We start from the raw sequence: 23,072 nt of genomic DNA, 5'->3' as shown, positions 1-23,072 counted from the left end.
GTGCGTGTGTGTGTGTGTGTGTGTGTGTGTGTGTGTGTGTGTGTGTGTGTGTGTGTGTGTGTGTGTGTGAGTGAGTGAAACACAAGACACTTACGTAACACAAAAGAATAGCTAAAATTATGTTAATGGTGGTTAATAAATGCTTAATTTTAAAGATTGTGGTGGGTCACTGGCACAAATGTTAATACAAGTGAATTACGAGCAGGTTGATTCTGAAAACATGCTATGTTTAGACTTTTTTCCGTGTAGAGAAATCGCCCTTTGACAAAGAAACGTACCTCTGAGGTGATCATTTGAACTCTAGCTTGATACGCAGCAGATGATGGATCCAAAAGGTCGTTTGTAAAAGTGCTTTGAAGGGATGTAAATGTTATGTAGTAGATGATGACAGTTGCTCCTGTTGTCGTTTCTGCTGTAGTTGCAGCTGGACCAGATGTTGTAAATGTTGCTAGAGTTGTGCTCAGTGAAGGATTTGTTGTAGTTGTTATGGATTCTTCAAAAGTAATTGATGATGTTGATAACACAGATGTTGTTGGACCTAATGTTTCAACTGGATTTGTTGATAAAGTTTCTTGTGTCGTTGTTGTAGGATTTTTTGTTGACGTCATGGTAGCAGCAGGTGTACTTAGGAGTGCAGTTGTTGAAGCAATTGTTGAAGGTCTTCCTGTTGTTGTTTGAGGAGGTGATGTCAAAGAAGCAGTAGTGGTTAAAGCATCAGTTGTTATCACAGATGTTGTCTCAGCTGTTAGATCAAGAGTGAACGATGTTGTTTCTGTTGTTTCAGAAACTCTGGCTGTTGTTTGAGGAGTTGTTGCAGTCAATGGAGCTGTTGTGGTCTCCCCAACAAATGTTGAACTAAATGGTGTTGTTTTTTCAAATGTTGTAGTTTCCGCTGTTGGGTTAGTTAAAGTAATTGGTGTGGTTTTTGATGTGGTTGCTGTCAAAAGAGTTGTCAAAGTTTCTTCTGCTCCTGTTGTAGTTTCTGCTGTAGTTGCAGCTGGACCAGATGTTGTAAATGTTGCTAGAGTTGTGCTCAGTGAAGGATTTGTTGTAGTTGTTATGGATTCTTCAGAAGTAATTGATGATGTTGATAACAAAGATGTTGTTGGACCTAATGTTTCAACTGGATTTGTTGATAAAGTTTCTTGTGGCGTTGTAGGATTTTTTGTTGACGTCATGGTAGCAGCAGGTGTACTTAGTAGTGCAGTTGTTGAAGCAATTGTTGAAGGTCTTCCTGTTGTTGTTTGAGGAGGTAATGTCAAAAAAGCAGTAGTGGTTAAAGCATCAGTTGTTATCACAGATGTTGTCTCAGCTGTTAAATCAAGAGTGAACGATGTTGTATCTGTTGTTTCAGAAACTCTGGCTGTTGTTTGAGGAGTTGTTGCAGTCAATGGAGCTGTTGTGGTCTGTCCAACAAATGTTGAACTAAATGGTGTTGTTCTTTCAAATGTTGTAGTTTCCGCTGTTGGGTTAGTTAAAGTAATTGGTGTGGTTTTTGATGTGGTTGCTGTCAAAAGAGATGTCAAAGTTTCTTGTGCTCCTGTTGTAGTTTCTGCTTTACTTGGAGCTTGACCAGATGTTGTAAATGTTGCTAGAGTTGTGCTCAGTGAAGGATTTGATGTAGTTGTTATGGATTCTTCAGAAGTAATTGATGATGTTGGACTTGATGTTTCAAGTGGATTTGTTGATAAAATTTCTTGTGACGTTGTTGTAGGAATAATTGATGTCATGGTAGCAGCAGAGGTACTTAATAGTGTCGTTGTTGAAGGTATTGTTGCTGTAAATTAAGAAAAAAGAAAACAGTTAAGGTTAGTTTATCATTTTAGCCTCAAGTTGGTCATATTAAAAAAATAGTAAAAAAAAAAAAGAATATACATATATATATCGTACATTCCACAGTAAGGATGGAATTGACAATGATGGAGCTCGTTTCAATGTCAAAGCCAGTGACATTTTGAGAAGCAGTCACTAAAACCTCCTCTACTTCAGCGCTAGTAGGAGTGTTATTCCCCTTTGAAAACTCAGATTGCATGATATTGATGACTGATCCATTTCTGCAGAGTAGAATTAAAGAACATGATTTTAAAAAGTTTGCTCTGGTTTGCCAAACATTTAACATTAAATCAAAAATATTTCAATTACCTGAACTGCATGTTTCCTATTGCAATGAAGGTAGCAGCAAATAACTGTCGGAAGTAATTTTCCAACTAAAAATAGGAGAACAGATATCATTAGTTCAAACAAAACATTGGAGGTATATTCCCTTTTAACAATAACACATCAGTTTCATAAAGAGCTTTTCAAAAAAATTCAAAGATCTTTTGCAAAGAGTGGTGTGTGCGTGTGTGTGCGTGTGCGTGTGTGTGTGTGTGTGTGTGTGTGTGTGTGTGTGTGTGTGTGTGTGTGTGTGTGTGAGTGAGTGAAACACAAGACACTTACGTAACACAAAAGAATAGCTAAAATTATGTTAATGGTGGTTAATAAATGCTTAATTTTAAAGATTGTGGTGGGTCACTGGCACAAATGTTAATACAAGTGAATTACGAGCAGGTTGATTCTGAAAACATGCTATGTTTAGACTTTTTTCCGTGTAGAGAAATCGCCCTTTGACAAAGAAACGTACCTCTGAGGTGATCATTTGAACTCTAGCTTGATACGCAGCAGATGATGGATCCAAAAGGTCGTTTGTAAAAGTGCTTTGAAGGGATGTAAATGTTATGTAGTAGATGATGACAGTTGCTCCTGTTGTCGTTTCTGCTGTAGTTGCAGCTGGACCAGATGTTGTAAATGTTGCTAGAGTTGTGCTCAGTGAAGGATTTGTTGTAGTTGTTATGGATTCTTCAAAAGTAATTGATGATGTTGATAACACAGATGTTGTTGGACCTAATGTTTCAACTGGATTTGTTGATAAAGTTTCTTGTGTCGTTGTTGTAGGATTTTTTGTTGACGTCATGGTAGCAGCAGGTGTACTTAGGAGTGCAGTTGTTGAAGCAATTGTTGAAGGTCTTCCTGTTGTTGTTTGAGGAGGTGATGTCAAAGAAGCAGTAGTGGTTAAAGCATCAGTTGTTATCACAGATGTTGTCTCAGCTGTTAGATCAAGAGTGAACGATGTTGTTTCTGTTGTTTCAGAAACTCTGGCTGTTGTTTGAGGAGTTGTTGCAGTCAATGGAGCTGTTGTGGTCTCCCCAACAAATGTTGAACTAAATGGTGTTGTTTTTTCAAATGTTGTAGTTTCCGCTGTTGGGTTAGTTAAAGTAATTGGTGTGGTTTTTGATGTGGTTGCTGTCAAAAGAGTTGTCAAAGTTTCTTCTGCTCCTGTTGTAGTTTCTGCTGTAGTTGCAGCTGGACCAGATGTTGTAAATGTTGCTAGAGTTGTGCTCAGTGAAGGATTTGTTGTAGTTGTTATGGATTCTTCAGAAGTAATTGATGATGTTGATAACAAAGATGTTGTTGGACCTAATGTTTCAACTGGATTTGTTGATAAAGTTTCTTGTGGCGTTGTAGGATTTTTTGTTGACGTCATGGTAGCAGCAGGTGTACTTAGTAGTGCAGTTGTTGAAGCAATTGTTGAAGGTCTTCCTGTTGTTGTTTGAGGAGGTAATGTCAAAAAAGCAGTAGTGGTTAAAGCATCAGTTGTTATCACAGATGTTGTCTCAGCTGTTAAATCAAGAGTGAACGATGTTGTATCTGTTGGTTCAGAAACTCTGGCTGTTGTTTGAGGAGTTGTTGCAGTCAATGGAGCTGTTGTGGTCTGTCCAACAAATGTTGAACTAAATGGTGTTGTTCTTTCAAATGTTGTAGTTTCCGCTGTTGGGTTAGTTAAAGTAATTGGTGTGGTTTTTGATGTGGTTGCTGTCAAAAGAGATGTCAAAGTTTCTTGTGCTCCTGTTGTAGTTTCTGCTTTACTTGGAGCTTGACCAGATGTTGTAAATGTTGCTAGAGTTGTGCTCAGTGAAGGATTTGATGTAGTTGTTATGGATTCTTCAGAAGTAATTGATGATGTTGGACTTGATGTTTCAAGTGGATTTGTTGAGAAAATTTCTTGTGACGTTGTTGTAGGAATAATTGATGTCATGGTAGCAGCAGAGGTACTTAATAGTGTCGTTGTTGAAGGTATCGTTGCTGTATATTAAGAAAAAAGAAAACAGTTAAGGTTAGTTTATCATTTTAGCCTCAAGTTGATCATATTAAAAAAATAGTAAAAAAAAAAAAAAAGAATATACATATATATATATATATCTTACATTCCACAGTAAGGATGGAATTGACAATGATGGAGCTCGTTTCAATGTCAAAGCCAGTGACATTTTGAGAAGCAGTCACTAAAACCTCCTCTACTTCAGCGCTAGTAGGAGTGTTATTCCCCTTTGAAAACTCAGATTGCATGATATTGATGACTGATCCATTTCTGCAGAGTAGAATTAAAGAACATGATTTTAAAAAGTTTGCTATGGTTTGCCAAACATTTAACATTAAATCAAAAATATTTCAATTACCTGAACTGCATGTTTCCTATTGCAATGAAGGTAGCAGCAAATAACTGTCGGAAGTAATTTTCCAACTAAAAATAGGAGAACAGATATCATTAGTTCAAACAAAACATTGGAGGTATATTCCCTTTTAACAATAACACATCAGTTTCATAAAGAGCTTTTCAAAAAAATTCAAAGATCTTTTGCAAAGAGTGGTGTGTGTGTGTGTGTGCGTGTGTGCGTGTGTGTGTGTGTGAGTGAAACACAAGACACTTACGTAACACAAAAGAATAGCTAAAATTATGTTAATGGTGGTTAATAAATGCTTGTTTTTAAAGATTGTGGTGGGTCACTGGCACAAATGTTAATACAAGTGAATTACGAGCAGGTTGATTCTGAAAACATGCTATGTTTAGACTTTTTTCCATGTAGAGAATTCGCCCTTTGACAAAGAAACGTACCTCTGAGGTGATCATTTGGACTCTAGCTTGATACGCAGCAGATGATGGATCCAAAAGGTCGTTTGTAAAATTGCTGTGAAGGGATGTAAATGTCATGTAGTAGATGATGACAGTTGCTCCTGTTGTCGTTTCTGCTGTAGTTGCAGCTGGACCAGATGTTGTAAATGTTGCTAGATTTGTGCTCAGTGAAGGATTTGTTGTAGTTGTTATGGATTCTTCAAAAGTAATTGATGATGTTGATAACAAAGATGTTGTTGGACCTAATGTTTCAACTGGATTTGTTGATAAAGTTTCTTGTGGCGTTGTTGTAGGATTTTTTGCTGACGTCATGGTAGCAGCAGGTGTACTTAGTAGTGCAGTTGTTGAAGCAATTGTTGAAGGTCTTCCTGTTGTTGTTTGAGGAGGTAATGTCAAAGAAGCAGTAGTGGTTAAAGCATCAGTTGTTATCACAGATGTTGTCTCAGCTGTTAGATCAAGAGTGGACGATGTTGTATCTGTTGGTTCAGAAACTCTGGCTGTTGTTTGAGGAGTTGTTGCAGTCAATGGAGCTGTTGTGGTCTGTCCAACAAATGTTGAACTAAATGGTGTTGTTCTTTCAAATGTTGTAGTTTCCGCTGTTGGGTTAGTTAAAGTAATTGGTGTGGTTTTTGATGTGGTTGCTGTCAAAAGAGATGTCAAAGTTTCTTCTGCTCCTGTTGTAGTTTCTGCTTTACTTGGAGCTTGACCAGATGTTGTAAATGTTGCTAGAGTTGTGCTCAGTGAAGGATTTGATGTAGTTGTTATGGATTCTTCAGAAGTAATTGATGATGTTGGACTTGATGTTTCAAGTGGATTTGTTGATAAAATTTCTTGTGACGTTGTTGTAGGAATAATTGATGTCATGGTAGCAGCAGAGGTACTTAATAGTGTCGTTGTTGAAGGTATCGTTGCTGTAAATTAAGAAAAAAGAAAACAGTTAAGGTTAGTTTATCATTTTAGCCTCAAGTTAATCATATTAAAAAAATAGTAAAAAAAAAAAAAAAAAAAAAAAGAATATACATATATATATATCTTACATTCCACAGTAAGGATGGAATTGACAATGATGGAGCTCGTTTCAATGTCAAAGCCAGTGACATTTTGAGAAGCAGTCACTAAAACCTCCTCTACTTCAGCGCTAGTAGGAGTGTTATTCCCCTTTGAAAACTCAGATTGCATGATATTGATGACTGATCCATTTCTGCAGAGTAGAATTAAAGAACATGATTTTAAAAAGTTTGCTATGGTTTGCCAAACATTTAACATTAAATCAAAAATATTTCAATTACCTGAACTGCATGTTTCCTATTGCAATGAAGGTAGCAGCAAATAACTGTCGGAAGTAATTTTCCAACTAAAAATAGGAGAACAGATATCATTAGTTCAAACAAAACATTGGAGGTATATTCCCTTTTAACAATAACACATCAGTTTCATAAAGAGCTTTTCAAAAAAATTCAAAGATCTTTTGCAAAGAGTGGTGTGTGTGTGTGTGTGCGTGTGTGCGTGTGTGTGTGTGTGAGTGAAACACAAGACACTTACGTAACACAAAAGAATAGCTAAAATTATGTTAATGGTGGTTAATAAATGCTTGTTTTTAAAGATTGTGGTGGGTCACTGGCACAAATGTTAATACAAGTGAATTACGAGCAGGTTGATTCTGAAAACATGCTATGTTTAGACTTTTTTCCGTGTAGAGAATTCGCCCTTTGACAAAGAAACGTACCTCTGAGGTGATCATTTGGACTCTAGCTTGATACGCAGCAGATGATGGATCCAAAAGGTCGTTTGTAAAAGTGCTGTGAAGGGATGTAAATGTCATGTAGTAGATGATGACAGTTGCTCCTGTTGTAGTTTCTGCTGTAGTTGCAGCTGGACCAGATGTTGTAAATGTTGCTAGAGTTGTGCTCAGTGAAGGATTTGTTGTAGTTGTTATGGATTCTTCAAAAGTAATTGATGATGTCGATAACAAAGATGTTGTTGGACCTAATGTTTCAACTGGATTTGTTGATAAAGTTTCTTGTGGCGTTGTTGTAGGATTTTTTGTTGACGTCATGGTAGCAGCAGGTGTACTTAGTAGTGCAGTTGTTGAAGCAATTGTTGAAGGTCTTCCTGTTGTTGTTTGAGGAGGTGATGTCAAAGAAGGAGTAGTGGTTAAAGCATCAGTTGTTATCACAGATGATGTCTCAGCTGTTAAATCAAGAGTGAACGATGTTGTATCTGTTGGTTCAGAAACTCTGGCTGTTGTTTGAGGAGTTGTTGCAGTCAATGGAGCTGTTGTGGTCTGTCCAACAAATGTTGAACTAAATGGTGTTGTTCTTTCAAATGTTGTAGTTTCCGCTGTTGGGTTAGTTAAAGTAATTGTTGTGGTTTTTGATGTGGTTGCTGTCAAAAGAGATGTCAAAGTTTCTTGTGCTCCTGTTGTAGTTTCTGCTTTACTTGGAGCTTGACCAGATGTTGTAAATGTTGCTAGAGTTGTGCTCAGTGAAGGATTTGATGTAGTTGTTATGGATTCTTCAGAAGTAATTGATGATGTTGGACTTGATGTTTCAAGTGGATTTGTTGATAAAATTTCTTGTGACGTTGTTGTAGGAATAATTGATGTCATGGTAGCAGCAGAGGTACTTAATAGTGTCGTTGTTGAAGGTATCGTTGCTGTATATTAAGAAAAAAGAAAACAGTTAAGGTTAGTTTATCATTTTAGCCTCAAGTTGATCATATTAAAAAAATAGTAAAAAAAAAAAAAAAGAATATACATATATATATATATATCTTACATTCCACAGTAAGGATGGAATTGACAATGATGGAGCTCGTTTCAATGTCAAAGCCAGTGACATTTTGAGAAGCAGTCACTAAAACCTCCTCTACTTCAGCGCTAGTAGGAGTGTTATTCCCCTTTGAAAACTGAGATTGCACGATATTGATGACTGATCCATTTCTGCAGAGTAGAATCAAAGAACATGATTTTAAAAAGTTTGCTCTGGTTTGCCAAACATTTAACATTAAATGAAAAATATTTCAATTACCTGAACTGCATGTTTCCTAATGCAATGAAGGTAGCAGCAAATAACTGTCGGAAGTAATTTTCCAACTAAAAATAGGAGAACAGATATCATTAGTTCAAACAAAACATTGGAGGTATATTCCCTTATAACAATAACACATCAGTTTCATGAAGAGCTTTTCAAAAAAATTCAAAGATCTTTTGCAAAGAGTGGTGTGTGTGTGTGTGTGTGTGTGTGCGTGTGTGTGCGTGTGTGTGCGTGTGTGTGCGTGTGTGTGTGTGTGTGTGTGTGCGTGAAACACAAGACACTTACGTAACACAAAAGAATAGCTAAAATTATGTTAATGGTGGTTAATAAATGCTTGTTTTTAAAGATTGTGGTGGGTCACTGGCACAAATGTTAATACAAGTGAATTACGAGCAGGTTGATTCTGAAAACATGCTATGTTTAGACTTTTTTCCATGTAGAGAATTCGCCCTTTGACAAAGAAACGTACCTCTGAGGTGATCATTTGGACTCTAGCTTGATACGCAGCAGATGATGGATCCAAAAGGTCGTTTGTAAAAGTGCTGTGAAGGGATGTAAATGTCATGTAGTAGATGATGACAGTTGCTCCTGTTGTCGTTTCTGCTGTAGTTGCAGCTGGACCAGATGTTGTAAATGTTGCTAGATTTGTGCTCAGTGAAGGATTTGTTGTAGTTGTTATGGATTCTTCAAAAGCAATTGATGATGTTGATAACACAGATGTTGTTGGACCTAATGTTTCAACTGGATTTGTTGATAAAGTTTCTTGTGGCGTTGTTGTAGGATTTTTTGCTGACGTCATGGTAGCAGCAGGTGTACTTAGTAGTGCAGTTGTTGAAGCAATTGTTGAAGGTCTTCCTGTTGTTGTTTGAGGAGGTAATGTCAAAGAAGCAGTAGTGGTTAAAGCATCAGTTGTTATCACAGATGTTGTCTCAGCTGTTAGATCAAGAGTGGACGATGTTGTATCTGTTGGTTCAGAAACTCTGGCTGTTGTTTGAGGAGTTGTTGCAGTCAATGGAGCTGTTGTGGTCTGTCCAACAAATGTTGAACTAAATGGTGTTGTTCTTTCAAATGTTGTAGTTTCCGCTGTTGGGTTAGTTAAAGTAATTGGTGTGGTTTTTGATGTGGTTGCTGTCAAAAGAGATGTCAAAGTTTCTTGTGCTCCTGTTGTAGTTTCTGCTTTACTTGGAGCTTGACCAGATGTTGTAAATGTTGCTAGAGTTGTGCTCAGTGAAGGATTTGATGTAGTTGTTATGGATTCTTCAGAAGTAATTGATGATGTTTCAAGTGGATTTGTTGATAAAATTTCTTGTGACGTTGTTGTAGGAATAATTGATGTCATGGTAGCAGCAGAGGTACTTAATAGTGTCGTTGTTGAAGGTATTGTTGCTGTAAATTAAGAAAAAAGAAAACAGTTAAGGTTAGTTTATCATTTTAGCCTCAAGTTGATCATATTAAAAAAATAGTAAAAAAAAAAAAAAAAAAAGAATATACATATATATATCTTACATTCCACAGTAAGGATGGAATTGACAATGATGGAGCTCGTTTCAATGTCAAAGCCAGTGACATTTTGAGAAGCAGTCACTAAACCCTCCTCTACTTCAGCGCTATTAGGAGTGTTATTCCCCTTTGAAAACTGAGATTGCACGATATTGATGACTGATCCATTTCTGCAGAGTAGAATTAAAGAACATGATTTTAAAAAGTTTGCTCTGGTTTGCCAAACATTTAACATTAAATGAAAAAATTTCAATTACCTGAACTGCACGTTTCCTATTGCAATGAAGGTAGCAGCAAATAACTGTCGGAAGTAATTTTCCAACTAAAAATAGGAGAACAGATATCATTAGTTCAAACAAAACATTGGAGGTATATTCCCTTATAACAATAACACATCAGTTTCATAAAGAGCTTTTCAAAAAAATTCAAAGATCTTTTGCAAAGAGTGGTGTGTGTGTGTGTGTGTGTGCGTGTGCGTGTGCGTGTGCGTGTGCGTGCGTGCGTGCGTGCGTGCGTGCGTGTGAAACACAAGACACTTACGTAACACAAAAGAATAGCTAAAATTATGTTAATGGTGGTTAATAAATGCTTGTTTTTAAAGATTGTGGTGGGTCACTGGCACAAATGTTAATACAAGTGAATTACGAGCAGGTTGATTCTGAAAACATGCTATGTTTAGACTTTTTTCCATGTAGAGAATTCGCCCTTTGACAAAGAAACGTACCTCTGAGGTGATCATTTGGACTCTAGCTTGATACGCAGCAGATGATGGATCCAAAAGGTCGTTTGTAAAAGTGCTGTGAAGGGATGTAAATGTCATGTCGTAGATGATGACAGTTGCTCCTGTTGTAGTTTCTGCTGTAGTTGCAGCTGGACCAGATGTTGTAAATGTTGCTAGAGTTGTGCTCAGTGAAGGATTTGTTGTAGTTGTTATGGATTCTTCAAAAGTAATTGATGATGTTGATAACACAGATGTTGTTGGACCTAATGTTTCAACTGGATTTGTTGATAAAGTTTCTTGTGGCGTTGTTGTAGGATTTTTTGTTGACGTCATGGTAGCAGCAGGTGTACTTAGTAGTGCAGTTGTTGAAGCAATTGTTGAAGGTCTTCCTGTTGTTGTTTGAGGAGGGGATGTCAAAGAAGCAGTAGTGGTTAAAGCATCAGTTGTTATCACAGATGTTGTCTCAGCTGTTAGATCAAGAGTGGACGATGTTGTATCTGTTGGTTCAGAAACTCTGGCTGTTGTTTGAGGAGTTGTTGCAGTCAATGGAGCTGTTGTGGTCTGTCCAACAAATGTTGAACTAAATGGTGTTGTTCTTTCAAATGTTGTAGTTTCCGCTGTTGGGTTAGTTAAAGTAATTGGTGTGGTTTTTGATGTGGTTGCTGTCAAAAGAGATGTCAAAGTTTCTTGTGCTCCTGTTGTAGTTTCTGCTTTACTTGGAGCTTGACCAGATGTTGTAAATGTTGCTAGAGTTGTGCTCAGTGAAGGATTTGATGTAGTTGTTATGGATTCTTCAGAAGTAATTGATGATGTTGGACTTGATGTTTCAAGTGGATTTGTTGATAAAATTTCTTGTGACGTTGTTGTAGGAATAATTGATGTCATGGTAGCAGCAGAGGTACTTAATAGTGTCGTTGTTGAAGGTATCGTTGCTGTATATTAAGAAAAAAGAAAACAGTTAAGGTTAGTTTATCATTTTAGCCTCAAGTTGATCATATTAAAAAAATAGTAAAAAAAAAAAAAAAGAATATACATATATATATATATATCTTACATTCCACAGTAAGGATGGAATTGACAATGATGGAGCTCGTTTCAATGTCAAAGCCAGTGACATTTTGAGAAGCAGTCACTAAAACCTCCTCTACTTCAGCGCTAGTAGGAGTGTTATTCCCCTTTGAAAACTGAGATTGCACGATATTGATGACTGATCCATTTCTGCAGAGTAGAATCAAAGAACATGATTTTAAAAAGTTTGCTCTGGTTTGCCAAACATTTAACATTAAATGAAAAATATTTCAATTACCTGAACTGCATGTTTCCTAATGCAATGAAGGTAGCAGCAAATAACTGTCGGAAGTAATTTTCCAACTAAAAATAGGAGAACAGATATCATTAGTTCAAACAAAACATTGGAGGTATATTCCCTTATAACAATAACACATCAGTTTCATGAAGAGCTTTTCAAAAAAATTCAAAGATCTTTTGCAAAGAGTGGTGTGTGTGTGTGTGTGTGTGTGTGCGTGTGTGTGCGTGTGTGTGCGTGTGTGTGCGTGTGTGTGTGTGTGTGTGTGCGTGAAACACAAGACACTTACGTAACACAAAAGAATAGCTAAAATTATGTTAATGGTGGTTAATAAATGCTTGTTTTTAAAGATTGTGGTGGGTCACTGGCACAAATGTTAATACAAGTGAATTACGAGCAGGTTGATTCTGAAAACATGCTATGTTTAGACTTTTTTCCATGTAGAGAATTCGCCCTTTGACAAAGAAACGTACCTCTGAGGTGATCATTTGGACTCTAGCTTGATACGCAGCAGATGATGGATCCAAAAGGTCGTTTGTAAAAGTGCTGTGAAGGGATGTAAATGTCATGTAGTAGATGATGACAGTTGCTCCTGTTGTAGTTTCTGCTGTAGTTGCAGCTGGACCAGATGTTGTAAATGTTGCTAGAGTTGTGCTCAGTGAAGGATTTGTTGTAGTTGTTATGGATTCTTCAAAAGTAATTGATGATGTCGATAACAAAGATGTTGTTGGACCTAATGTTTCAACTGGATTTGTTGATAAAGTTTCTTGTGGCGTTGTTGTAGGATTTTTTGTTGACGTCATGGTAGCAGCAGGTGTACTTAGTAGTGCAGTTGTTGAAGCAATTGTTGAAGGTCTTCCTGTTGTTGTTTGAGGAGGTGATGTCAAAGAAGCAGTAGTGGTTAAAGCATCAGTTGTTATCACAGATGTTGTCTCAGCTGTTAGATCAAGAGTGGACGATGTTGTATCTGTTGGTTCAGAAACTCTGGCTGTTGTTTGAGGAGTTGTTGCAGTCAATGGAGCTGTTGTGGTCTGTCCAACAAATGTTGAACTAAATGGTGTTGTTCTTTCAAATGTTGTAGTTTCCGCTGTTGGGTTAGTTAAAGTAATTGGTGTGGTTTTTGATGTGGTTGCTGTCAAAAGAGATGTCAAAGTTTCTTGTGCTCCTGTTGTAGTTTCTGCTTTACTTGGAGCTTGACCAGATGTTGTAAATGTTGCTAGAGTTGTGCTCAGTGAAGGATTTGATGTAGTTGTTATGGATTCTTCAGAAGTAATTGATGATGTTTCAAGTGGATTTGTTGATAAAATTTCTTGTGACGTTGTTGTAGGAATAATTGATGTCATGGTAGCAGCAGAGGTACTTAATAGTGTCGTTGTTGAAGGTATTGTTGCTGTAAATTAAGAAAAAAGAAAACAGTTAAGGTTAGTTTATCATTTTAGCCTCAAGTTGATCATATTAAAAAAATAGTAAAAAAAAAAAAAAAAAAGAATATACATATATATATCTTACATTCCACAGTAAGGATGGAATTGACAATGATGGAGCTCGTTTCAATGTCAAAGCCAGTGACATTTTGAGAAGCAGTCACTAAACCCTCCTCTACTTCAGCGCTATTAGGAGTGTTATTCCCCTTTGAAAACTGAGATTGCACGATATTGATGACTGATCCATTTCTGCAGAGTAGAATTAAAGAACATGATTTTAAAAAGTTTGCTCTGGTTTGCCAAACATTTAACATTAAATGAAAAAATTTCAATTACCTGAACTGCACGTTTCCTATTGCAATGAAGGTAGCAGCAAATAACTGTCGGAAGTAATTTTCCAACTAAAAATAGGAGAACAGATATCATTAGTTCAAACAAAACATTGGAGGTATATTCCCTTATAACAATAACACATCAGTTTCATAAAGAGCTTTTCAAAAAAATTCAAAGATCTTTTGCAAAGAGTGGTGTGTGTGTGTGTGTGTGTGTGTGTGCGTGTGCGTGTGCGTGTGCGTGCGTGCGTGCGTGCGTGCGTGCGTGTGAAACACAAGACACTTACGTAACACAAAAGAATAGCTAAAATTATGTTAATGGTGGTTAATAAATGCTTGTTTTTAAAGATTGTGGTGGGTCACTGGCACAAATGTTAATACAAGTGAATTACGAGCAGGTTGATTCTGAAAACATGCTATGTTTAGACTTTTTTCCATGTAGAGAATTCGCCCTTTGACAAAGAAACGTACCTCTGAGGTGATCATTTGGACTCTAGCTTGATACGCAGCAGATGATGGATCCAAAAGGTCGTTTGTAAAAGTGCTGTGAAGGGATGTAAATGTCATGTCGTAGATGATGACAGTTGCTCCTGTTGTAGTTTCTGCTGTAGTTGCAGCTGGACCAGATGTTGTAAATGTTGCTAGAGTTGTGCTCAGTGAAGGATTTGTTGTAGTTGTTATGGATTCTTCAAAAGTAATTGATGATGTTGATAACACAGATGTTGTTGGACCTAATGTTTCAACTGGATTTGTTGATAAAGTTTCTTGTGGCGTTGTTGTAGGATTTTTTGTTGACGTCATGGTAGCAGCAGGTGTACTTAGTAGTGCAGTTGTTGAAGCAATTGTTGAAGGTCTTCCTGTTGTTGTTTGAGGAGGGGATGTCAAAGAAGCAGTAGTGGTTAAAGCATCAGTTGTTATCACAGATGTTGTCTCAGCTGTTAGATCAAGAGTGGACGATGTTGTATCTGTTGGTTCAGAAACTCTGGCTGTTGTTTGAGGAGTTGTTGCAGTCAATGGAGCTGTTGTGGTCTGTCCAACAAATGTTGAACTAAATGGTGTTGTTCTTTCAAATGTTGTAGTTTCCGCTGTTGGGTTAGTTAAAGTAATTGGTGTGGTTTTTGATGTGGTTGCTGTCAAAAGAGATGTCAAAGTTTCTTGTGCTCCTGTTGTAGTTTCTGCTTTACTTGGAGCTTGACCAGATGTTGTAAATGTTGCTAGAGTTGTGCTCAGTGAAGGATTTGATGTAGTTGTTATGGATTCTTCAGAAGTAATTGATGATGTTGGACTTGATGTTTCAAGTGGATTTGTTGATAAAATTTCTTGTGACGTTGTTGTAGGAATAATTGATGTCATGGTAGCAGCAGAGGTACTTAATAGTGTCGTTGTTGAAGGTATCGTTGCTGTAAATTAAGAAAAAAGAAAACAGTTAAGGTTAGTTTATCATTTTAGCCTCAAGTTGATCATATTAAAAAAATAGTAAAAAAAAAAAAAAAAAAAGAATATACATATATATATCTTACATTCCACAGTAAGGATGGAATTGACAATGATGGAGCTCGTTTCAATGTCAAAGCCAGTGACATTTTGAGAAGCAGTCACTAAACCCTCCTCTACTTCAGCGCTATTAGGAGTGTTATTCCCCTTTGAAAACTGAGATTGCACGATATTGATGACTGATCCATTTCTGCAGAGTAGAATTAAAGAACATGATTTTAAAAAGTTTGCTCTGGTTTGCCAAACATTTAACATTAAATGAAAAAATTTCAATTACCTGAACTGCACGTTTCCTATTGCAATGAAGGTAGCAGCAAATAACTGTCGGAAGTAATTTTCCAACTAAAAATAGGAGAACAGATATCATTAGTTCAAACAAAACATTGGAGGTATATTCCCTTATAACAATAACACATCAGTTTCATAAAGAGCTTTTCAAAAAAATTCAAAGATCTTTTGCAAAGAGTGGTGTGTGTGTGTGTGTGTGTGTGTGCGTGTGCGCGTGTGCGTGTGCGTGCGTGCGTGCGTGCGTGCGTGCGTGCGTGTGAAACACAAGACACTTACGTAACACAAAAGAATAGCTAAAATTATGTTAATGGTGGTTAATAAATGCTTGTTTTTAAAGATTGTGGTGGGTCACTGGCACAAATGTTAATACAAGTGAATTACGAGCAGGTTGATTCTGAAAACATGCTATGTTTAGACTTTTTTCCATGTAGAGAATTCGCCCTTTGACAAAGAAACGTACCTCTGAGGTGATCATTTGGACTCTAGCTTGATACGCAGCAGATGATGGATCCAAAAGGTCGTTTGTAAAAGTGCTGTGAAGGGATGTAAATGTCATGTCGTAGATGATGACAGTTGCTCCTGTTGTAGTTTCTGCTGTAGTTGCAGCTGGACCAGATGTTGTAAATGTTGCTAGAGTTGTGCTCAGTGAAGGATTTGTTGTAGTTGTTATGGATTCTTCAAAAGTAATTGATGATGTTGATAACACAGATGTTGTTGGACCTAATGTTTCAACTGGATTTGTTGATAAAGTTTCTTGTGGCGTTGTTGTAGGATTTTTTGTTGACGTCATGGTAGCAGCAGGTGTACTTAGTAGTGCAGTTGTTGAAGCAATTGTTGAAGGTCTTCCTGTTGTTGTTTGAGGAGGGGATGTCAAAGAAGCAGTAGTGGTTAAAGCATCAGTTGTTATCACAGATGTTGTCTCAGCTGTTAGATCAAGAGTGGACGATGTTGTATCTGTTGGTTCAGAAACTCTGGCTGTTGTTTGAGGAGTTGTTGCAGTCAATGGAGCTGTTGTGGTCTGTCCAACAAATGTTGAACTAAATGGTGTTGTTCTTTCAAATGTTGTAGTTTCCGCTGTTGGGTTAGTTAAAGTAATTGGTGTGGTTTTTGATGTGGTTGCTGTCAAAAGAGATGTCAAAGTTTCTTGTGCTCCTGTTGTAGTTTCTGCTTTACTTGGAGCTTGACCAGATGTTGTAAATGTTGCTAGAGTTGTGCTCAGTGAAGGATTTGATGTAGTTGTTATGGATTCTTCAGAAGTAATTGATGATGTTGGACTTGATGTTTCAAGTGGATTTGTTGATAAAATTTCTTGTGACGTTGTTGTAGGAATAATTGATGTCATGGTAGCAGCAGAGGTACTTAATAGTGTCGTTGTTGAAGGTATCGTTGCTGTAAATTAAGAAAAAAGAAAACAGTTAAGGTTAGTTTATCATTTTAGCCTCAAGTTGATCATATTAAAAAAATAGTAAAAAAAAAAAAAAAAAAAAAGAATATACATATATATATATCTTACATTCCACAGTAAGGATGGAATTGACAATGATGGAGCTCGTTTCAATGTCAAAGCCAGTGACATTTTGAGAAGCAGTCACTAAAGCCTCCTCTACTTCAGCGCTATTAGGAGTGTTATTCCCCTTTGAAAACTGAGATTGCACGATATTGATGACTGATCCATTTCTGCAGAGTAGAATCAAAGAACATGATTTTAAAAAGTTTGCTTTTTAAAATCATTTGGTTAAATAAAATTTAACCAAATGTTAAATGGTTTGCCAAACATTTAACATTAAATGAAAAAATTTCAATTACCTGAACTGCATGTTTCCTATTGCAATGAAGGTAGCAGCAAATAACTGTCGGAAGTAATTTTCCAACTAAAAATAGGAGAACAGATATCATTAGTTCAAACAAAACATTGGAGGTATATTCCCTTATAACAATAACACATCAGTTTCATAAAGAGCTTTTCAAAAAAATTCAAAGATCTTTTGCAAAGAGTGGTGTGTGTGTGTGTGTGTGTGTGTGTGTGTGTGTGTGTGTGTGTGTGTGTGCGTGTGCGTGTGTGGTAACACAAAAGAATAGCTAAAATTATGTTAATGGTGGTTAATAAATGCTTGTTTTTAAAGATTGTGGTGGGTCACTGGCACAAATGTTAATACAAGTGAATTACGAGCAGGTTGATTCTGAAAACATGCTATGTTTAGACTTTTTTCCATGTAGAGAATTCGCCCTTTGACAAAGAAACGTACCTCTGAGGTGATCATTTGAACTCTAGCTTGATACGCAGCAGATGATGGATCCAAAAGGTCGTTTGTAAAAGAGCTTTGAAGGGATGTAAATGTCATGTAGTAGATGATGACAGTTGCTCCTGTTGTCGTTTCTGCTGTACTTGATATTGATGTATCTAGAGCAGGTGTTGTTGATTCGATGTTTGTTGACGAAGAATGTTCGATTGTCGTCGTATCGAAAGGAGTTGTCGAAGTAAATATTGTTGACTGAACAGACGTGGTCTCTTCTTTGGCCAAAGTTGTTGTAGTTGACGTTGATTCCCATTCGGATGTTGAAATAATCTTCCTGGCTAATTTTGATTGAGATACATAGATTTTCAGCATTAATCAGCAGTTAAACATTTGATCCATCAATCCATTCATGTATCCGTTTATTCATTTATTTATCTATCCTTTCATCTAAAATCCAACATTAAAAAAAAAATAAATCCCAAATATTAAGTTTTTTTAAAATTTTTATCTTACCCGTTAATACCAGGAGGAAAATGATCAACTCAACCCCCATTGTAGGTTCTGGAAATCTGCAAGTTAAATAAGAGAATAAGAACATTCTTTCTTAAGACTAATTTTGTGTGGATTCTGGATTTAAACACTGGGTCAATAAATGTATTGACACCTACTGTAGCATAACAGAGAATAAATCATTAAAAAGTTTTCAGGTATTAAGTGAAAAATACAACTTAGAAAGGCACAAATTTTAAGGTATTTATAATTACGTCAATACTTTCTAAAAGAAATAATTAAGAATGAGGTAATTACAGAACCTAATAAAACAATACAATCAATAATACAGGCATATGCTGGTAGCTCCAAATCAATAATTTCAAAACTTTATCAAGGAATTATAAAAGGTTCGAGGAGAGACCACAAACTACATCAGGGAGCGATGGGAAAAAGAATTGAATGATAAAATAACCGATGAACAATGGGAGAACATGTGTGAAACTTCCTCCTCTACTTCCTGTTTCATGTACTGGCTTGAATTTTGCTGGAAGAATCTTGTCTGCTTTTTTGCTATCCCTAAAATGACAACACATTTTACATCAATGGGTCATACATGTTGGGGAAGTTGTGGGAATACCCCACCAACACACTACCTGTGCACTGTAATAAAACATACTCAAAATGCTGTTCAAACACTTTTACCAAACACTAAGAATGTCAGTGGCCTAGAAATATAATTGGAAATAATGATGTACTGTGACACTGTTTACTGTTTGTTGCAGTATTTTTTATGTTGCTTTGTTCTTAAAAAAAAAAAAAAAACTAAGACATTTCAAGTATTAAAAAAAAAAAAAGACCTATTTTGTGCTTTGTGCTTATGCACGCGTGCCTGCATGCCTGTGCACGCTTGCAAAGTAATCATGTCATTATTGTACACTCACAATACAGACAGTGATACAAATAAAAGATAGAACCAGATCAATTATAAAAAAGCATGTGAATACCATTCTTAAATTTATTTTACAATTTTAAAAGCAGATTATACTACTTAATGTCTCGATTTGATGTTCTTATTCTGCATATTCACTGTATTTAAAACAATAACACATTATGTTCCACTTCTTTATTTAAACCATTTTTCAAATAACTTTTCTTTCTTGCATTCTAATATATTAGTTCATTTGATGCTTTTTCCTCCTTCGAAATATGTGTTGTATGAAACTGTATAAACTTTTTAAACCTAAGATTGAGCTGCCTCAATGAGCATCTTGGATAAAGTCAGGAATGCATTAAGCATAATATTTAAATAATTAGTTTCAGAAATGTATGTAAATAACAACCTCCTTATCAAGACGACAATTCTTGATTTGTTTTTAAACAATTGGCCTGTGTAAAATGTATGGATACTGATTATTATTGTGTCACAATCTTTTATTATTTATTATTAGCTTCTTTTTTAAATTATCATCATGAATGGGAATGTATTAGGGAATTATTTTTTTTTTCTGGTTCATTAATAAATAGTAGGTAGTAAGGCAAGGCAGATTTATTTGTATATTGCTTTTCATACACAAGACAACTCAATGTGCTTTACATGATCAAAAAGTGCAACAGAGAACATTAAAGTTTGCAACAAAACATTTAAAATCATCAGTAAAAACAATTAAAATAATCAACAAACATCAACAACAACATGACCAAAAATCTCCCTCTCAATCATACGCAGTAGAGAAAAAAGTGCCTTTAACTTTGATTTAAAATTGTTAACATTGGTTGCTGACTTCAGCTCTGCTGGCAGTTTGTTCCACTAAGTCGCATAGTGACACTTTTCTTACTCTTATTATAATATTTTTCCCTGACAACATACATTTACTCTTTATATTTGTACAGAAATCTGTAACTTCTACATCCAACATTTGAAAAATTGGTGTGGACTCTTTCTGCCCACCAGGTAGGGTTGATTTTTGCTACTTTCCACTTTTAAGCCATTTATGAACACTCAAAAAAACTAAATAATAATAATAATAATAATAATGCATTGGATTTTGTATAGCGAATTATCATAGACACTCAAAGCACTTCACTGAATTAAGGCATTATTTTTTCACTCCACACTTAGTGGTGGTAAGCTATTATTGTAGCCACAGCTGCCCTGGGACAGACTAATGGAAGAAAGGCTGCCATAGTGCGCCACTGGCCCCTCTTACTCCCACCAACACTGACTCACACGCTACATTCATACTAGGCAATGTGGGCGAAGTGTCTTGCCCAAGAACACAATGACAGGTACCACTGGAGCGACTGTCCCCCACTGTGGCACCTGGAATTCAACCAAAACGACGAGCTTTAGATGCCCTTTATTCTCGGCAAGAATTCCTAGGCAGTACTTTGGCATGTACGCCTCTAGCGTACGTATCCTACAAAACCCTAAATGCTACTCAGGGTTCAATAAAGAGCAGAAGACATACGATCAATTTACATGAATATGATGAATACAAAAAACTTAACCTTAATTCTTTGAAAAAAATCATGCTGATATCTGCTAATAAAAGTGCCAAACTATGCTTATGCTGAGGAAGTTCAACCTGCCCCAGGAGCTGCTGATAATGTTCTACACCTCCATCATTCAGTCTGTTCTGTGCACCTCCATCACTGTCTGGTTTGGATCTACAACCAAACTAGACAGACACAGACTACAAAGGATAGTCAGGACTGCAGAAAAGATCATTGGTGTTGATCTGCCCTCCATCCAAGACTTATACCTGTCCAGGGTCAGGAAACGGGCAGGTAGCATCACTGCAGACCCCTCCCACCCTGCACACAATCTGTTTAAACTCCTCCCCTCCGGCAGATGCTACAGATCACTGTACGCCAAAACTTCCCGCCATAAAAACAGTTTCTTCCCTCAGGCTGTCACTCTGATCAACACTAAACAGTCAAAGAGTGTCGGACCTGTTTCTGTTACTGTGATATAACCTGGAACTAAGCATATCAACCCCGGAACAACCTGTCACTGTGAATGTTCATGGACATGGTCTTTTCATTTTAATGTTCACCTATTTGCACTACTCATCAATGCACTACTGCACTATTATCTTATTATTATTATTATTATTGTATTCTTATTTTATTTCATTATTATTATTATTATTATTATTATTATTATTATCTTGTTATTTTTAGTTAGTTTGCACATATTAGTATAACTACTCTTATATTTATGTTTATACTTCTTTTTTCATTTATTTTTCTTTGTTTTGTTTGTTTTTCTTTATTCTAGTTGATTGTTATTATTTAATGTTATACTACCTGAGAGAGCACAGGTCACCAAAAGAAATTCCTCGTGTGTATTCATTCACCCCTGGCCAATAAAGTTGATTCTGATTCTGATTCTGATTCTGATTAGTTTGAATCGAGTGCTCTGTGGCTGTTTAATTCTGTCCAACCTGGCACACACTCCGCAGCCAGTGACAACAACCAGGCTTTAAAGTTTACACACTAAGTGATGACAGACGTCTGCTGCATGTTCAATTGATTTATCACTGCCTCACGCCCTGCATGATGCTCATCTGTTGCTTAATTATAGGTGAGCTCTAATACAAACAAACGTAAATGTGTCATTGGTATGATTAAAAAAACAACATTTAAACTCTTATATGAACCCGATGTGATGAGGAAGCAAGTAAGTACCAAGTAAGTCGGAGGATCAGGGCCAGTGTAAATAAGGAAACTCTATTCATATGTCTAATTACATGACCTGCTACACAGTGTAGAGGCATCTTTGAGAGTAGTTGGTATAATGATAATAATTATGATGCTATCTAGCTCCGTAGTTTGAGCTTTCAGCGCTGTAGTAAAGCTGAAGGGATCCTCCCGGTTGCGTCTTGGTCATGTTCCAAAAAAGCAGACCAGAAATGTGCAAAAAGTAACAAAAAAATGCAAAATATAACATGAACATGGATATAATCTTGTAAAATATTTTGTGGACACACTTTTTAGGATGTGTTCTCGCATATAGCATCAACATGAATTTTGGTGCCATGTGCCCTTAAACCTATGTTAAAGAAAAGTACTAATTAAAGGCATTATTAACATACAGGTTTGAGTTCACATTATTGACCTCAAAAGATGTTACTTTTAAGAGTTATCTGCCAAAAAACACATGTTGGAAAATTTATTGGGAAAATTGCAAGTTAATAAGTTTTATATCAGAAAAGTGCTCAATACTAAAAATGTTAAAGGCTAAAATATTCTGTCAGAAATATTTGTTAAACCCCCAATATTGAGCCAATTTCTATAAAAGGTGAGGAATTACAATCTTCAAGTATATTCTGTTAAAGAAAATCAGGTCAAATGCCTTTTACTGAGTTGTTATTTATTAAAATGTAAATAATAATATTATATTTGAAGGTTTATCAAGTTATTTTTTTGCTTCATTTTTATACATACAAATTTGTTTTATTTATTAGCTGATGGTTATACTAAACTATTATCTGTAATTGTACTTTAAAAAATGATGAGTACATTTTCCACCTCTTTATAAAATTATTATTTTCAATTTCCATTTTGAACAATCCATACATTTGCAATATGAGCTTATTGCAAACCATGTCGAATCGAAACAAATATAATAAAATAAAAATAGACCATTTTGAAAAAAACAACGTATAACATATGATTGTGAAAATTAGCTAATTAATTGATATGTACTTACTAAAGATGTCGGATCCGTAAATCGTTGATTGCGTTGTACCCTTTGCAGAATGTTTAAATTGAGTCCACTTCCCGTCAGTGATTCTGCACGCTAAATGGGACAGCACATCTCATGGGGTGTCCTTATATATTGGACTCTGGACTACTGCCCCGTGACGCCACTGTCATATAGAATTTCTCAGAAAGGCTGTGGCACTGGCATTGATGTGGTTCAGTACTGCAGCCTACTCCCTTCATTGTGTTGGCAGCGTTAGCAACATAAACAAGTTATGACGAACTTAATACATGAATTCTAAGATGTCAAATGAACCTTGTAAAATACATCAAGAACAACAGAAACCATGGCCTCATAATTCATAAAGATGTAATAGATCAGTTGGAAACTGTTGCTGTCTGTAGGCAAGAAAATAACTTAGTTAAATGATGAGTGGTAGTTTTTATTTTTGTTATTTACCCATAGGAGACTGATTGAATTAGAAAGCAAGACCTGAAATATACATCATGTTTTCACATTGCCATAGCAAATTATTCATGGTTACAAACCTAAATACCACTAGTCTTTAGGAAATCCACATTTCT

At 36.2% G+C, this 23,072-nt stretch overlaps 1 protein-coding gene across 1 annotated transcript in view; it reads right to left on the bottom strand.

Moving 5' to 3' along the window:
• LOC114480814 (mucin-17-like) overlaps positions 1–22,578 on the bottom strand; it is a 28,861-nt gene extending 6,283 nt beyond the window's left edge. The window contains exons 1-25 of the mRNA XM_028475237.1: positions 22,495–22,578; positions 17,802–17,857; positions 17,298–17,626; positions 16,858–16,922; positions 16,565–16,728; positions 16,320–16,440; positions 11,987–12,794; positions 11,514–11,578; positions 11,262–11,425; positions 10,211–11,139; positions 9,744–9,808; positions 9,493–9,656; positions 8,456–9,372; positions 7,981–8,045; positions 7,729–7,892; positions 6,678–7,606; positions 6,241–6,305; positions 5,989–6,152; positions 4,934–5,862; positions 4,497–4,561; positions 4,245–4,408; positions 2,624–4,122; positions 2,143–2,207; positions 1,891–2,054; positions 279–1,777 (exon numbers count right to left, since the gene is read on the bottom strand). Coding sequence (XP_028331038.1) covers positions 279–1,777; positions 1,891–2,054; positions 2,143–2,207; positions 2,624–4,122; positions 4,245–4,408; positions 4,497–4,561; positions 4,934–5,862; positions 5,989–6,152; positions 6,241–6,305; positions 6,678–7,606; positions 7,729–7,892; positions 7,981–8,045; positions 8,456–9,372; positions 9,493–9,656; positions 9,744–9,808; positions 10,211–11,139; positions 11,262–11,425; positions 11,514–11,578; positions 11,987–12,794; positions 16,320–16,440; positions 16,565–16,728; positions 16,858–16,922; positions 17,298–17,626; positions 17,802–17,841 — 9,603 coding nt within the window. The 5' untranslated portion in view covers positions 17,842–17,857; positions 22,495–22,578. The remainder of the gene's footprint in view (positions 1–278; positions 1,778–1,890; positions 2,055–2,142; positions 2,208–2,623; positions 4,123–4,244; positions 4,409–4,496; positions 4,562–4,933; positions 5,863–5,988; positions 6,153–6,240; positions 6,306–6,677; positions 7,607–7,728; positions 7,893–7,980; positions 8,046–8,455; positions 9,373–9,492; positions 9,657–9,743; positions 9,809–10,210; positions 11,140–11,261; positions 11,426–11,513; positions 11,579–11,986; positions 12,795–16,319; positions 16,441–16,564; positions 16,729–16,857; positions 16,923–17,297; positions 17,627–17,801; positions 17,858–22,494) is intronic.
• Positions 22,579–23,072: the final 494 nt, after the last annotated feature.

Source organism: Gouania willdenowi, chromosome 18, assembly GCF_900634775.1.
Source record: "Gouania willdenowi chromosome 18, fGouWil2.1, whole genome shotgun sequence".
Taxonomy (NCBI): Eukaryota; Metazoa; Chordata; class Actinopteri; order Blenniiformes; family Gobiesocidae; genus Gouania; species Gouania willdenowi.
The sequence above is the reverse complement of the archived record's forward strand: the minus strand, read 5'-3'. Positions and strand labels throughout refer to the sequence as shown.